Below are 17927 nucleotides of genomic sequence, written 5' to 3'. Positions count from 1 at the left end.
GATCAGCAAGGCCAAGTCAGATATGGCGATGCACTCTCTGAGCCCTTCCCAATAACCAATGGTGTGAAACAAGGTTGCGTTCTCGCACCAACTTTATTCACAATCTTCTTCAGCATGATGCTCCAAAGGGCTATGGTAGACCTCGATGAACAAAACGGCATTTATATTCAATATCGTACCGATGGGAGCCTATTCAATCTAAGGCGACTGAAGGCCCACACTAAGACCCTAAATCATCTTGTCCGTGAACTGCTTTTTGCTGATGATGCTGCCCTTGTTGCCCACATAGAAGCAGCTCTGCAGCGCTTAACATCTTGCTTTGCGGAGGCGGCTGAGCTTTTTGGGCTGGAAGTCAGCTTGAAAAAGACAGAAGTTCTCTACCAACCCACACCACAAGAAAATTATCATCATCCTCACATTACCATCGGCGAGTCAGAGCTTAAGTCAGTTCAGCAGTTCAGCTATCTGGGAAGCATTATCTCCTCGGATGCCACGATTGACAAAGAGGTAGACAACAGAATAGCAAAGGCATATAGAGCCTTCGGAAAACTCCATAAAAGAGTCTGGTGCAATTAACACCTGAAAAAGAGTACAAAGATTAGTGTCTATAGAGCCATTGTACTGTCTACTCTTTTATATGAGTCTGAATCATGGGTTATCTACCGCCATCACCTGCAACTCCTCGAACGCTTCCATCAGCACTGCCTCCGTACAATTCTAAACATCCATTGGACTGACTATGTGTCAAATGTTACTGCCCTTGAACAGGCAGGGGTCACCAGTATCGAGGCCTTATTGCTGAAATCGCAGCTGTGCTGGGCAGCGCACATCTTTAGGATGAAGGATCACCGCCTCCCTGAGATTGTGTTTTATGGTGAACTCATCACTGGTTACGGCAAGAGAAATGCCCCAAAGAAGAGATATAAGGACTCCCTGAAACAATACCTCAGCCTTGGCCATATTGACTACCACCAGTGGTCCACCTTGGCCTCCAGTCGGGAGACTTGGAGACCCACCATACATAACGCAGTTGTCTCCTTTGAGAACACATGCAGAATTAGTCTTGAGGAGAAAAGACAACGTAGAAAGAATCGTCCCCCGCCTATATCACCCAAGGAGAGCTTTCACTGTGCTTTTTGCAACCAGATTTGCCTATCCCACATTGGCCTTTTTAGTCATCAGTGAGCTTGGCATGGGTAAAGCCCTTTCCCAAATCTTCTTTCGCGAAGTCAAGCCATGATGATGATGATGAGGTGTTATGGGCCTACTGTGTATTCAAAATTCTCCTAACTTTCCAAATATGGGAAAAGATAACCATTCATTCCCTTTTGCAAATCCAGAGTTCAGCTCAAACTAATACATCTTTAGACAGATTCTTCAACAAGGGCTTTTCCAGCATTACTGAGAGTCAGTGGTATCCTTTCTGTTGATTTTCTTGTGCTGAAAATCTGGTTCATGATGCAGTCTTTCTTCCTTGGAGGAAAGTTGTCAGTAATGGAGAATACGATTAACAATGCATATTTATTAGCTTAGCTGTCTCCCCACTGCTCATCATCAGTCTCTAGTTTCCTTCACAAAACATCTTTATTATTTGCCCAAAAGCCTATTTGCTTGCATCTCCTGCATTTTGAGATACAAGATTTTTTGCATCTCCTGAATTTTGATTTTGCCTGGCAAAATCTTGGAGCAGATTCTCCTGGAAGACATGCTAAGGCACATGAAAAAACAAGGTGCTTGGTGACAGCCAGCATGGCTTCACTAAGGGGAAATCCTGCCCGACCAATTTGGTGGCCTTCTATGATGGGGCTACGGAACTGATGGACAGGGGCAGAGCAGTTGATGTCATCTACCTGGACTTGTGCAAAGCGTTCGGCACTGTCCCACATGACATCCTGGTCTCTAAATTGGAGACACATCAGTTTGATAGATGGATCACTTGGTGGATAAAGAACTGGCTGGATGGCCGCACGCAAAGAGTTGTGGTCAATGGCTGATGATCCAGCTGGAGACCAGTAACGTGTGGTGTCTGATCCTCAGGGATCAGTGCTGGGACCGGTCTTGTTCAACATCTTTGTCGGTGACATGGACAGTGGGATTGAGTGCGCCCTCAGCAAGTTTGCCAATGACACCAAGCTGTGTGGTTCGGTTGATACACTGGAGGGAAGGGATGCCATCCAGAGGGACCTTGACACGCTTATGAGGTAGGCTGATGCCAACCTTATGAAGTTTAACCATGACAAGTGCAAGGTCCTACACCTGGGTCAGAGCAATCCCAGGCTTGGCTACAGGTTGGGCAGAGAAGAGATTCAGAGCAGCCCTGCAGAGAAGGACTTGGGGGTGTTGGTCGATGAGAAAATGAACATGAGCCGGCTTCAGTGTGCGCTTGCAGCCCAGAAAGCCAACCCTCTCCTGGGCTGCATCAAAAGGAGCGTGACCAGCAGGTTGAAGGAGGTGATCCTGCCCCTCTACTCTGCTCTCGTGAGACCTCACTTGGAGTATTGTGTGCAGTTCTGGTGTCCTCAACATAAAAAGGACATGGAACTGTTGGAACAAGTCCAGAGGAGGGCCACGAGGATGATCAGGGGACTGGAGCACCTCCCATATGAAGAGGATATGGTGGGGAGGGACTCTTTGTTAGGGACTTTAGTGATGGGACAAGGGGTAATGGGTTAAAACCTAAACAGGGGAAGTTTGGATTGGAAATAAGGAAGAAATTCTTTACTGTGAGGGTGGTGAGGCACTGGAATGGGTTGCCCAGGGAAGTTGTGAATCCTCCATCCCTGGTGGTGTTCAAGACCAGGTTGGACAGAGCCTTGGGTGACATGGTTTAGTGTGAGGTGTCCCTGTCGATGGCAGGGGGGTTGGAACTAGATGATCTTAAGGTCCTTTCCAACCCTAACTATTCTATAATTCTATGATTCAATACATCTTTGCCTCACCAACTTTTATTTGAAGCTTAATGCATTAAAAATCTTTGGGTTATTAGATTTCTTAATGGCCCTTCCTATTTCTGAAGGGCTTTTCAGAAATAGGAAATGGTAAGAAGAATGTGAAAATAGAAGCAAAGGTAGAATAAGAGTAAGATGGGATAATTACAGCAGAAGATAGAAATTAGTAACATTTTATCCTGAGAGGCAGCAGCTAAAGGTTTCAGGGAGAGGTGGGTGTGTCTCAGGGGTATTAAACTTACTGTGTCTTCATTATAATGACTTTTAGAAGACATCCTCAAGGTCTTTTGAATGTTCCAAACTTCAGTCATCCATTTTATGCAAACGTATTCCTTAATTTGCTGAATTATTTTCTTTTGGTAAATAATAGATGTGGATTGGATTTTCTTCAGGGTTCTTAAGATTAAATCAGTTACATTAATCATTAAGCTACTGAGAAATCTCTGATCGTATTTGTGTGATAGCTACGCTAAACAAGACATTCCAACATTTAGATTTCCAGAACTATCTGCTTTTCTGCATACCACAAAAGCATTAGCATAAGATTCAACTTCAGGATTGCAACTGACAGCTTTCTGCAATACCTTTCAAATCACTGAACTACTGGGAGCTAAGCACAATTGCTTGCTCACCCCAACCCCGGCAGGATGGGGGACAGAATTAGAAGGTTAAACTGCAAAAGTGCAAAAACTCACAGATTTGAGAAAAAGACAGATTAATAGACAAGTAAAAGCTGCACTCAGAAACAAAGCAAAAAAAGGAATTAGTTCACCACTTCTATGGTTCAGCCATCTCCAGGAATGCAAGGTTCCATCACGCCTAATTGTTACTTGGGAAGACAAACACTATCACTCCAAATATCCCCCCTTCCTTCTTATTCCCCTACATTTACATGCTGAGGACACCACCATATGGTGTGGAATATCCCTTGGGTCATTTGGGGTCAGCTCTCCCACCTGTGTCCCTTCCCAGCTTCTTGTGCCGGCTCACTGGTGGGGCATGGCAAGAAGCAGAAAACGTCTTGACTCTGTAAGCACTGCTCACTAGTGACCAAAACATCCCTGTGTTATCAACAGTTTTCAGCACAAATCCAAAACATGCCCCACATCAGCTACTGTGAATAAATTTAAGTCTCTCCCAGCCAAATCCAGCACAACAGTGCAGAGTCAGCCAGTGATTACAGAGGAAAGGTTTGTTTTAAACTGTGCAAAGGAAAGGACAAAAAGAGTAAAATGTTTTGTGGATGAAAGAAGGTTAGTTACAAAGCCAATTTGGAACCAGAAGCCTCACTGCAGCAGCAACACGTATTCAGTGGTGACTAAGAATATGGGATCAGTTGTCTTCTCACAGTATTATAAGGATTATTTCTGTCCCACAGGTGGTATTTCAGGCCATTACTTCCAGGGACAGCTGAGCTGTGAAATATCAAATATTTACCAAATGTACATAAATGCAGCTGATGTGAGATTATCTTGTTCCTCCAAAGAGACTAAATAAAAAGGCTGCTTAGACAGAATGTCATTATCTACCAATAACCTATTTAATGTGTTCAAAACCACTTGTGGGATAAATTCAGTTTTTCTAAGCACAGCATTATAAGACCTGACACTTAATTACCTTACTAGTTTGGGGGCCTGCAGCTCTGACCTGGACATGAAGTTACAGCTAGGAAGGTTTAGACACTTAAGAGTACGATCCACAAAGTCTAAATTAGCCAGGAGGAAATCAGAAGCGGGGAAATAGAGCTCAAGCCCAACAGCATCCAGAAACAGAGGTAAACAGGATTTCGATCAGTGTCAGCTCTTCCCTGTGCAACTCACAAAAAAAGGGAACTGAGTACCCTGGTGTTTACCATAGTCTGCTGTGTTGTGGCAGGCCTGACTCCAAATCTCCCTCTGCCCAATTTGGGAGAACGATTTAAGCAGGAATGGTTTACTGCTGCCCCTAGCACAAAAGCATGCTTGGAAGCGGTTATCTAGGTCTGTCGTGTAGAAACTCATTCTGTAGAAATAACTAAATATTCATTGACCAGGGAGAAATAGTAAGAAAGTCACTGGTTTAAGTTGGCAGTTTTGGCAACAGGCTGGGGGATTCAGGGTGAATCCTTTTTGCCAATAAACACTGAATAAGTTGTGGATTCTGTAACCATCTGGGAAGGCATATGAACCTGTCTGCTGCACCCCACATAACTACATGTGACAGAAGGAACCTCTGTCTTTTCCACCCCCTCTCCTCACTTAACTCACTTAACTTCCTTCCTGCGTCTTTATAATCCTCAGCTCTTCATCTGAATAATCATATTGCTGGAACTCAGCTGTTCCTGGCTCATCGATACCACTGCAATTAGCAAGCCAGAGTTCCTGCCTGAATTCCCATCACAGTATGTCGGTCCCTTTCTTTCTACTGGCTTTAAATGTGGCAGACATGGTAGGTGGAGGTTGTCCTTTCCTGTCCATTCAGCCAGGCATAGCTGCCCCACAAACCTTGAGCATTTCACTTTCTTGCTCTCATTCTCTGCTCTGCTTTTCCAAATGAGTTGTGACCTTTTCTGTTGCTGTGTGGAATGATGAAGCCCGCTGGGTCTCTGTCTCACCACACACGTGAGGCACAAGACAAAATTTGGGATGATCAGATACAAATATGTGGTACAGCTCTCCTACCCGCTGGGAGAGAAGGAACATCACCTTGCTGATGGGAAGGTGTTTTCCAAATCCAGTGTCATCTAAGTATCTTTCTGGCAGTATATGTGTGCACCCTCTCACAGCCCTCAGGGACAACACTCTGTCTTCTGAAACATTCATCGCTGACCTGGAAGAGGTAGAGGGGATGAAGATGCTGGTGCTCAGCAGTTTCGGGGACACGCTTGAGCAGTGTCGTTGCTGAGTGTGCAAACCCAGGTTACTGGAGGAAGCAGGAAAATTCCACATAAGCGCATTCCTCTGGCATGATGTAGAGCACGTTTTCCCTCTTATTCTGCTCCAAGCTCTGGGCTCATTTTCCACTCATAATTCCACTTTCCCCCCTGTTTTCCGGGCCTGTGTTCTGAAACCCACAGACCGCCTCTCCCAGCGGGGCCACCCAGCCTCGTACGAGGCTCATCGCAGCAGCCCGGCCCTTCCTTCCCGAGGTCCCGCCGCCGCGGCCCTCGGGCAGGGCGCCGCGAGGGCTGAGGGGCGGTGAAGAGGCGGCTGGCGCGGCCGTTGCTGTCTGCGCCGCCCGGGCCGGGCAGGGTGGGGCCGGTGGCGGTTGTGCGGGAGGCACCGGGAGGCACCGTGGGGCAGCGAGGCGCCGGGCTGCGCACGGAGGCCGGGGGCAAGGGGGTGGTGACGCAGATGGCGCAAGGGGGCGGCTACCGCAAGATGGTTTTCACGTGGTCCTTCGACAGCGGCCATACGACTGTGCCGCTTGAGCCCCCTCCTTCTGCCAGGGTGAGCAGGGGCCGCGGCAGCCTCCGGGCGCTGCCCCCGCCTGCCCGTGTAGTGTCCGTGCAGTGGCACTGCGGGGTGTGTGTGTTCGGGTCCCGAAGGTTGTGTGTTCCAAGTGATCATCTGAGAATCAGCTCGGGAGTAGTTCTGATGTGCTCCGGCGGTGGCTGAGTCCCGTGGCTGCACGGTGGACCTCACCACAGTGCTCTGTGGGGCTCGCCTGAGATGGGCACAGTGCCTGGAGCACTGCAGCCCAGTCCTCTCCCAGCCCCACTGCACAAGCTGCAGTGAGCTCAGGTCACGCCTGGGCTCCCTGGCCACTCCTGTGGAGAGCTCAGGTCACCCTCGGTTTCCTCAAACCCCGATGCAAAGAGCTTGGGTCACCTTCGGGCATCACAAGCTGATGAATGGCCACACTCTCAAAACAGCCCAGCGTGTTTCAAATCCTGGGGTATACAGAGCAGGCTGGATGGAGCCAGTGCCATAAGTCAGGCACTTCTGAAAACCTAGCCTTGTTTTCTCAAGGCAAAGATTCTGGAGCAGAAAGGGCCCGAAGCCAAAACTCTGCCACCCTGTGGGCGTTTCTCTACATTTGCAGGGCATTGGTCCTCCATTGAAGGCCGTAGGAGGAGCTGCCAAGGGCAGAGGGGCAATTCTGTTTAAAGAGCACTGTGGGGTATATGTTTAGAACCATTTGGAGATAACCCCTGCTCTGGGAGGAGGGTGGTCAGTGAAATGCTTCCAGGCAAGAGCAGCTTTCTGAGCCTCACTTTTGCCTTCTAGGCTCCCATGCCACCGCAAAAGCTGGCGCAGCAGAGGCTTCTGATCAAGGGGGGGAAAGTTGTGAACGATGACCTCTCTGTGGAGGCTGATGTGTACGTGGAAGATGGAGTGGTGCAGCAAGTGGGACCAAACCTAAATCCTGAGCCACTGACTGGACTCATTGTGCTGGATGCAACCAACAGGCTGGTGATCCCTGGGGGCATCGATACCCATACACACATGCAGTTCCCTTTTATGGGCAGCAGATCAAAAGATGACTTCTATTCAGGAACCAAGGTGGGTGCATATATACGTGTCTGGTGTGCATTTGGGCTTTTGTAGAAAGGGATGCCTGCTGGTTATTCATTAGTACTTATAAAACAATGGATGTAAATCAAGCACAGGCAATTGTTACTGTCCCTTGGCTGGGACATTGTCATAAGCAGTTGGGGTACTCGGAGGTCCACCTTCAACCAGTGTGTTATTTTGGTTCCTTCAGACATTTCTGGCTGCAGGTGACAAGTCAAGTACAGTCATTTGCCCTGGTTGTCCTCATGCAGACTACGGCTTGCATTGGTGCATGCAACAAGCCTTATACTTTTTTGAGCAAAGGTTATCTAAAGCAACAGTGTAATTCCTCAGTGCCCTGGAAGCACCTATGTGGTAATCTGAACTTCTAGCAAGGGTCAATGCAAGCTTTTCCTCTGTCATTCATTCACTGCAGACCTCACTGTGTCTCTCAGTGATAGTCCAGTTCAAATACACTTTCTAAAAGTGTCTTATTTCTCCCAGTTTTATACTTGGAGTGGGGTTGGGGTTTTCCCCAGCTTTTGAGCTGATCTAATTGCATTCCTTGCATTAGCAGTATGTGAATTACTACTATTAACAGTATTATGCATTATATCCATATAGTAAAAATACACAGAGCTCCCTCAAATTTGCAAGGTACTTCTCTAAGCTTTGCTGTGCATGCTGAGATCCTTTGCCTACAGAAGGGATCACATTGCCCTACTTTGCTTGTCTGCTAGACAGCATCCTCAGGCAGCTTATTATATCAGAAGTGGGGTTTGCTAAAAAGCAGGAAGTGTAGTGCATGCCTTCAAAATAAATGGGTTTCACCAGTGTGCATTTTTTGTGGTGTGCAAAATACCAGTTTTCCTCTTTGAAATAGTTGAAAAAATTAAACTCAACTCATTTTAATAAATAGTGTGATGCAGTAATCACACAACTATTAAGAACCTATAAAGTTTGCAGTCTTGCTAAGATTGACCCTGTTCTTTAGCAGGAAATTTAATTTCTTGCTTGCCCCATCATGTCATGAGAGTGCACTTTAAATTGTCTGAGTAGTCTAATCATAGTCATAGAACGGTTTAGGTTGGAAGAGACCTTAAAGCTTATGTAGTTACGACTTGCTGCTATGGGCAGGGACACCTTCTACTAGACCAGGTCCTTCAAGCTGTGTCTAACCTGGCCTTGTCTTGCTTCCCCCTTATTGTACATTTTCATACTCTTAACAAGGAGCTGACTTCTTCCAGTGCTGACTCCAGAGTACTGAAGGGAGGACTACAAATGACCTGTATGCTATCCTTAAATTAGTGGCATATTTTCTTTCAATAACAATTTTATTCCAGCTCAAGATAGATTTGCTGGTGTTGCTGCTGTTATTTGAATGGAAATATTTTACACTGGGTAGTTTTAAGCACTAGAATTGTTCTTTTCAATGAGCACGGAAGTTGTAGTATAATAATTTTTATTATTAATAATAAAATTGTAGTATAATTATATAATAGATTGTAATTATTCTGCAAAACTTTGACAAAAAAATTAATTTGTCCCTAGCAGCAGATCTTTCCTGACATACAAAAATGGCTGCTATACCAAAAATAACATGTCTAAGTCAAATGTAAGATGCAAAAGGAAAGCTACAGCTTTTCTACCTCCAGAACTGATTGCTGGAAAGGTATTATAAATACGATAATGGATTTTTTTTCCCCCTAGACTCTGTAGCTATCTGGTAGAAATTAAGGAATCTAGTATTATATGGGCCTAACAGTGCTGTCTTTTTAAGATGTCCATAGACAGGAAATATTTGTTGAAAAAAATTAGTTACCATAATGGCTTCCACAGCAGATTTTGGCCTTCATGCTGCTTTTTGTGATAAGTGGAGAGAAAAAAATAAAGCCCACAATGTCTGTTCTGCTTGTCTACAGACATCACAGGGTATGTTTCCTGGCTGAATGACATGCAGGATTTGATCTCTGGAATACTTCCTTTATCTGATAGTACACATATATATATTAATATTTTTTCATTTTCTGCAACAATCCTTTATTTCTCTGTGAAGACCACTTTTGTAAACTGATTATCAACAGTGTATCTAGAAATTTGACATTGCAAGAGAAATCAAACAAATGTGACTTGAAGCCAGAAGATGATTTTGTTTGAGAGGAGGAAATATGTAAAAGAAACAGCAGTGACTGTGGCTTTCTTTTAAGATGCCTTTGTAAGGTATTAGTGATTGCATTCTTAAAATGTTTTCATTGTTTAAAAAGAACCAAAGATGAAGACTAACTCGGATATAGGTGCCTGCACTGTCATGTCCCAAAGCAGGGAAGACGAATTGTGTGCTTTCAAAAGAGAAAGTAGTATTTTTATTTTTTAGGTTTGAAGTTTTTTGAATAACTTTTTTGAGTCACTGATAAGGGAAGCTGCAAAACAGAGACTGCATACACAAAACAGGATGAGCGGATAGTGCCTAAGAGAAGACTCGAGATCCAGCCAAGTGATCAGATGTCAGAAAGTTAGACATTGTGGACCCTTTTAACCCAAGTCTAAGTGTGGAATGTGTTCAGAGCTATTTACTGAAGGTCATCATCTTGCAGATATTCTGGCAAGAGACAGAGCTGTGTTCCAACTATTGCAAAATACGCTACAATGATTAGCCAGGATGAACCCATTCAGCCGAATAAATAAAGGCACAGAATACCTCTCCTGACAAGAGAGAGGAAAAAAAGGATGTTAAGGAAAAAAGAGAATTTGAGTGGAGTTTGCAACCCATGACTTTTTTTTCGTCAAGTCTATAAATATTCTTTAATTCTAAATCCTGTTTAAAAAATAAGAAAGCAATCTGTCTTGTTGGAAAAAAAAATTACAGTTTGAACAACTTTGCTTGGAGGAAGCATCCCTGCTTCACAAAGGTTTGTCACTCTCTAAACGTCTTTGCAAAATGTACTGACATATTTACAATTACATTTCTGATTGATAAGTAAAAGAGAGGAAAGAGTTAACTGATCTAGAAACAGGAAGAGTAATATGAATCTGATCTGAATTGGTTGTCTCTGGGGTGCAAAGGGGTGTTGTTCAGAGCAATAGAGAGGATTTCTCTGACTAATTGCAACCATTATGGCAATCTGGAAGACTGCAACAGTTACAACAAAGGAATTTCTATATTGGGTCAGTTTCTGTTAGTTGAGGATCTAGTTTCTGGAAATGACTAACAAAGATCCTTTAAAGGAAAAAAAAAATAAAATTTGGCATTAGACAAGAGTTTAGGGATTTTCAAAGTGGGTTTTCAGACCGAATCTGTTCTTTTTCATTTTGTATCTGCCCCCCAATACTTTCCTGTCACACAGGCTTTTTTTCTTCAGCTACGTAGACTCCAAGGAAGCATTTCTCAAGCTGGCCATGGTCTTCTGATGCTCTTCTTTCTCAGTGATCCCACATGTTGCGGGAAACTCAATGATGCATCAATGTCACACTCATCTCCAAGCTTTTCATAAGATTTTGTACATGTGTGAAAACTTCTCCTTCAGTCTGAGAATTTCCTCACAATTCTCCTGAATGCCTGTTTGAGAACAGCCTTCTCAAAGGAGGCAAAATTAATCTCCACAATCATTTTGCAAGTTCAGACTTTACTCAGTGGAACTCTTCAGTGAGTTTTGGCTTTTCAGTGTATCAAGATAGTCGGAGAGGGTGGGAAGAAATCTGCATTCTCTCCACTACTAAATATTAACTTTCTCCCTTTCAGGCTGCTGTAGCAGGAGGAACCACTATGATCATCGACTTTGCCATCCCTCACAAAGGCTGTTCTCTGATTGAAGCCTTTGACACATGGAAAAGCTGGGCAGACCCCAAAGTCTGCTGTGATTATTCCCTGCATGTGGCAGTTACGTGGTGGAGCAGTAAGGTAAACACAATAGCTGATTTTCAGTTCCATGAATTGGTACCACACCTGCTTTGAATTAGTCCTTATATGCTAAATATAGCTTGCTGTCAGTGTAATAGTATTTTTGTGTATAAAAACTACATTTGAAATATTCCAAACCCTTCTAAAAGTACATGTGTTTGGAAAAAAATACCAGAAAAATAAAAAGAAAGAAAGGAACTCTGCAGATAGCCTGTGTCTTTGGATAATACTGCTCAAGGTTAAAGGAAGCAGTTGTGCAAGACCAAGACAAGGCAAGTTAGAGGGAGTAAGAGGTGTTTGCATAAATTTTGCCTTTTATTTCTTGAACACTTGATAACTTTTGCTCCTATTGAGTCTTGGTTGTGATGTTTGTTTGTTTGTTTGGGGGTTTTTTTGGTGGTGTTGGTGTTTTTTTGTTTTTACTGACGGCAGTAATATCTCCATAAAGTAAAGCAGGACTCCAGCCAACTGTTAGATTATCTGAAAAAACATTTTGGAATTTACATATTGGAAAATCATCCTTGTTGTGTGAATGTTTGCTGATAGCCTGAAAGCTTTACTGAATAAATTAACTTTCCAGGTGCTTGACATCTGTCTGAACCTGACCCATGTTTTACAAGACCGCTTTGAGTCCTCAGAGGATGTGCATCAGTACATACATATATTAAGTAAATTACATTTTAAAATATGAGTACTTTCTCTAATTTTTAACTTTTAACATATATGAACCAAAGCCTTCACTCTGTGAACACTCCATCTTTGGTATTCTGAGCACTAAGCACTAAATAGACTGACTGCAACTTCAAGCTCAAAGCAAAGACATAAAATAAATTCTCCAGTGAAGTCTGAGGAATGTGTGTTTGAAACCGCCTCAGCAGAGAACAGTGGCATTGTACTGAAAAATCCAATAAAACTAGTGAGGTGTAAATCAATGAAATGTTCTGGTTTATGTTAAGAAGTTAACTTTTTTTAAAGGCCAAGATTGAAACAAATAGAAAGATCTGATGTTTTGTAGCTGTAAAAGATCTGGGTAAAGACAACTGATATTTCATGCCGTTTTAATTAGCTGTCATCTCCTCAAGATTGATTAAAAACATACATTCTTTATAATGCTTTTCCTTAGTCATAGTAAATAGTAAAGAAGAAAATAAATGCCATGCCTCTATATTTGTGCCAGAGCAGGATCTTGTGTCAGGTATTTATTCCCACTCAAGATATGCTCCCATCCGTCCTCTGGATAAGTCCAGAAAATTTTCTTGAATTTTATATCAAAGCTTTCTTAGGCAGATCCAACCAGATAATTACAGACAAGATGCAAAACAATATTTTACTTTCTGAAAGGAATTCACCCTGTGGAAATTGTAATAGTATCACAGATACACATCAATTAGTATCACCATCATTTTACTGGGAAGGAAGAGCCAAAGTTAGGTAATGGATAGTTTAGGTTAGGTCTAGCTAACCAGCTGGAACTGGTTATACAAGAGACCTCTGGGCTAAAATTTTCATCTTTCTTTCTTTGGGACATAAAGTTTTGCTGGGCTTCACAGACCCCAGCAGAAGCAGGGAATCCTATCAAGGAGTTCATACGAAAAAACCTCAAAACCAAACAACAAAACCAACCAGAAAAGCACACTTCCTTCTAGAGTTTAGAGCCATTTTGCTTGATGACAAAACATTCCAAAAGGCTGTGTGGTGTTGTTTAGAGTCAGGACAAAGCTTCAGGACATGAGATGCTTTCTGTTACTGTTATTTGCCAGAAGATGAAACCTATTATGATCCAATTTTGAAAATAAATTTTTTTGCTCAAAACTCCATACTGTATACATTGAATACATTGATTGTAATATTGGATTAGGTGTTTTCAACATCAAGAGGTTTATTTGGAGTGAAATGCTGCTTTGCTTTCTTTTGTAAAAATCATTCCCTTCCTGCAATTAGCTTGTACCTTCAATATCTGCACTGCAGTGGTACTGGCTTATGTACTTGAAGGATGAATTTTATACAAGAAGAATAATATAAGTCAGTCTTTAAATATGTGACTTGGGCTGTTTGGACTAAACATATGTTTGATGGGTGAGTAAAGGATCACCCTTCATAATTACAATTTCATTATATAAAATTATTAACAGGTTAAATATAATATTGCTGGTTTTAAAACTGCTGTCTTTCAGGTAAAGGAAGAAATGAAAACTCTTGTTCAAAACAAAGGCGTCAACTCCTTTAAGATGTTTATGGCCTATAAAGATATATATATGCTCAATGATGAGGAGTTATATGAAGCTTTTTGCTGCTGTAAGGAACTTGGAGCAGTTGCTCAAGTCCATGCAGAGAATGGAGAGCTAATTGCACAGGTAGGCATTTGACATTTTGTCCATCTAAGTCAAGAATATAAATGGTCATGTTGCCATTTATAAGCCTTTCAATAGCTGTATTAGTACTGTCACTGTGTCTCAGGGAAAGGCTTTTCTACCCTGTTTGAATTCCAGGGAACTGAGGACAAACATTCATGTCCAAGATTGTAAAGGATGCTTGTGGTGGGCTAAGAAATTGTAATCTTGAGTCTTGGATTCAGGATAGACAGGAGGCAAATGATCCTGTTATAATGAGAGTTATACTTGCAATACAATATGTATACTTTCAATATATGTATACTTTCAATATATGTATACTTGACTGACAAAGAGAACAACAGTCAGAGCCTGATCATAGAGCAAGTCAAAGGGGGAACACTCAGCCAAGTATTTAGACATCAGGTATGTAATGCCTAACCCTAGGTCTCTCCAAACATAGTCATCTAACAGGAACAAATCCATGAGTATGGAGAAAGCTTCACTAACTAGGCACAAAAGTCCCACCCTTCATACTTATAATTTCATTATACAAAATTATTAACAAGTCCCTCTGTGCCTAGCTAGACTCTCTTCACACTTTCCATCTTAGTGCTGTGTGAAGGCTCTGGGAGTATAACTACACCAATGTCTTTGAGTTTCTTCAAATATTCTAGTCAATAGTGTTTCGACTTCCAACCCTTGGGATTCTGTGATTCTGTGACTCTCATAAATAAGCTAAGGAAGTGTGGGCTTGATGATCAGGTAGTGAGGTGGATCAAGAACTGGTTGAAAGGAAGAAGGCAGAGAGTTGTGGTCAATGGGGCAGAATCTAGCTGGAGGTCTGTGACTAGTGGAGTCCCTCAGGGGTTGGTGCTGGGACCAGTGCTGTTTAATATTTTCATCAACAACCTGGATGAGGGAACTGAATGTACCCTCAGCAAGTTCGCTGATGACACTAAACTGGGAGGAGTGGCTGACACACCAGAAGGCTGTGCTGCCATTCAGCGAGACCTGGACAGGCTGGAGAGCTGGGCGGGGAGAAACTTGATGAAATTCAACGAGGGCAAGTGTAGAGTCTTGCATCTGGGAGGAACAACCCCATGTACCAGTACAGGTTGGGGGTTGACCTGCTGGAAAGTAGTGAAGGGGAAAGGGACCTGGGGGTCCTCGTGGATAGGAGGATGACCATGAGCCAACACTGTGCCCTTGTGGCCAAGAAGGCCAATGGCATCCTAGGGTGCATTAGAAAGGGTGTGGTCATTAGGTCAAGAGAGGTTCTCCTCCCCCTCTACTCTGCCTTGGTGAGGCCGCATCTGGAATATTGTGTCCAGTTCTGGGCCTCTCAGTTCAAGAAGGACAGGGAATTGCTTGAAAGAGTCCAGCGCAGAGCCACAAAGATGATTAAGGGAGTGGAACATCTCCCTTATGAGGAGAGGCTGAGGGAGCTGGGTCTCTATAATTTGGAGGAGACTGAGGGGTGACCTCATCAATGTTTACAAATATGTAAAGGGTGAGTTTCAGGATGATGGAGCTAGGCTTTTCTCAGTGATGTCCAGTGATAGGACAAGGGGTAATGGGTGTAAACTGGAGCATAAGAGGTTCCATGTGAACATCAGGAAAAACTTCTTTACTGTGAGAGTGACAGAGCACGGGAACAGGTTGCCCAGGGGGGTTGTGGAGTCTCCTACGTTGGAGATATTCAAGGCCCGGCTGGACAAGTTCCTGTGTGATGTACTCTAGGTTACCCTGTTCTTGCAGGGGGGTTGGACTAGATGATCTTTTGAGGTCCCTTCCAACCCTCGGGATTCTGTGATTCTGTGACTCTGCTCCAGGTCCCATAACAGAAATTAATTTATTGCTACGTAATCTCAAATCAGCAAAGCATAAATTCCTGGAATATAGTAGGCTCAAAATCTTATGCCTCTTAAAACTTTGGTGCCTCATTTGAAGGCTCTGGATGTGTATCTATCCTTAGTAAAGATCATTCTGTTTTCTTTCCAGTGAGGGGTTAGTACTGTCATCTCAGTTACTGGCTGTGATCATTTAAGAGTACATATTGAGAGAGGGGTAGGGCTTTCAAAAGGGGTGATTTATCCCTGCAAGCTTGTAGTGTGTTCTCTAAAGTCACTTAGGTATTCTGAGACCTGTGATTATTAAGAGACATTTTGGATTTCAGATAACAAACTGATAAGTTCTTTTGAAAAAAAAATCATAACTGTTTGTTGGGTTTTGTTTGTTTGTTTTGGTTTTTTTTTTCTCAAACTAGCTGTAGTGGCTCATTTAGCATCCATTTCGCCAGCAGCATGTTCATGACACCATGGTTGCGCTGTATCTGACTCTTACATGTTTTTGTGTGTGTTCAGGGTGCAAAGAAGATGCTGGCAATGGGAATAACTGGCCCTGAGGGGCATGCACTGTCTCGTCCTGAAGAAGTAGAAGCTGAAGCTACACAAAGAGCAATTTCCATAGCAAATGCTGTAAACTGCCCCCTTTTTGTAGTCCACGTAATGAGTAAATCTGCAGGAAAATTGATAAGTAATGCACGAAGAGAAGGTAAAAGTCCTAATTCTTTTGTGTTTGGGCTATGGCATTGAAGAAAGGGTCATGGAAAACCCAACATAGCATCAGTGTTCTACTTGTCATGGGTGCCATAACCCTCAGAACATGAGTGAATTTCTTGGAGTGGGATGTCTAAACTGTGGGTGTTTTGTGGGGCCCAAAGACTGTTAAGCAATGTGGCAGAACACCAAATGGGATTGAGACTTCCCATTCTCCTCAGAGCAAACTTTTTTTTCCTTTGTGTTGTACCTCCAAGATGCTTTCAAAATTATGTGACCAGTCTAAGACAAAATGTGCTCTTTTATTCCTCTTCCTTGAGTTATAATCTGCAAGCCTTTACCAGCTATTTAGATGAGAAATTCTACAACAGAGACCACGTTGTGTTTTTGCAGACATGACAAGGATTCCTATTTACTGGGCACTTAGAAATCATGGTGATGATGGCAACATCTGAAAGCATTGATTCTGTCAGGGAAGGGTTTCTTAGGTCATGCACTGCAAGGTTTATAAATAGTTCTGGTCAGCCAAGGGAAACCTGACCCTCTCAACTATCTATTGGGCAGGCTAGAAGCAGCCTGAAAGATGTAGGGATTCAGGATGTTTTTACTTCCTTATCTGTGGGTTCATCTAACCAGGGCAGCCTGTGGAACCACAGCACTGTGAGGAGACATTGTATGGGTGGAAGAAGCAGGTCAGAAGCCCATGATTTGGAGGGCCTAAAACTTTATGGAATGTATGTCCTCATCTGACCTTACATGAATTGCATACAGACCTCAGTTTCCTTATTTCTTGACTTTAGATAATTCTTACACAGCAGGTGAAGATTATTAATGGCAAAATGTGGAGTATGAGAGCTTGACCAAAGTGCATGAAACCATTGTGCTAATTGTGTGAACCATTGTGTGGTTCAGTTGATACGCTGAGGGAAGGAATGCATCCAGAGGGTCCTTGACATGCTTGTGAGGTGGGCTGATGCCAACCTTATGAAGTTTAACCAAGCCAAGTGCAAGGTCCTACACCTGGGTCGGAGCAATCCCAGGCTCGGCTACAGGTTGGGCAGAGAAGAGATTCAGAGCAGCCCTGCAGAGAAGGACTTGGGGGTGTTGGTCGATGAGAAAATGAACATGAGCCGGCTTCAGTGTGCGCTCGCAGCCCAGAAAGCCAACCCTATCCTGGGCTGCATCAAGAAGAGTGTGACCAGCAGGTCGAAGGAGGTGATCTTGCCCCTCTACTCTGCTCTCATGAGACCTCACTTGGAGTATTGTGTGCAGTTCTGGTGTCCTCATCATAAAAAGGACATGGAACTGTTGGAACAAGTCCAGAGGAGGGCCACAAGGATGACCAGGGGACTGGGGCACCTCCCATACGAAGACAGGCTGAGAAAGTTGGGGCTGTTCAGCCTGGAGGAGAGAAGGCTGCGTGGAGACCTCATAGCAGCCTTCCAGTATCTGAAGGGGGCCTATAAGGATGCTGAGGAGGGACTCTTCATTAGGGACTATAGTGATAGGACAAGGGGTAACGGGTTAAAACTTAAACAGGGGGAGTTTAGATTGGATATAAGGAAGAAATTCTTTACTGAGAGGGTGGTGAGGCACTGGAATGGGTTGCCCAAGGAAATCGTGAATGCTTCATCCCTGGCAGTGCTCAAGGCCGGATTGGACAGAGCCTTGGGTGGCATGGTTTAGTGTGAGATGTCCCTGCCCATGGCAGGGGG

The 17927-nt window shown here is 43.5% G+C and overlaps 1 protein-coding gene across 1 annotated transcript in view; it reads left to right on the top strand.

Moving 5' to 3' along the window:
• Positions 1–7162: 7162 nt before the first annotated feature.
• DPYS (dihydropyrimidinase) overlaps positions 7163–17927 on the top strand; it is a gene marked incomplete at both ends in the record, with an annotated part of 33735 nt that continues 22970 nt past the window's right edge. The window contains 4 exons of the mRNA XM_080609728.1: positions 7163–7432; positions 11163–11321; positions 13496–13675; positions 16018–16207. Coding sequence (XP_080465854.1) covers positions 7163–7432; positions 11163–11321; positions 13496–13675; positions 16018–16207 — 799 coding nt within the window. The remainder of the gene's footprint in view (positions 7433–11162; positions 11322–13495; positions 13676–16017; positions 16208–17927) is intronic.

Source organism: Psittacula echo (assembly GCF_963264785.1).
Source record: "Psittacula echo genome assembly, chromosome: 2".
NCBI classification, from domain to species: Eukaryota; Metazoa; Chordata; class Aves; order Psittaciformes; family Psittacidae; genus Psittacula; species Psittacula echo.
Note: the sequence above shows the minus strand (reverse complement) of the source record. Positions and strands in the feature narration are given on the sequence as shown.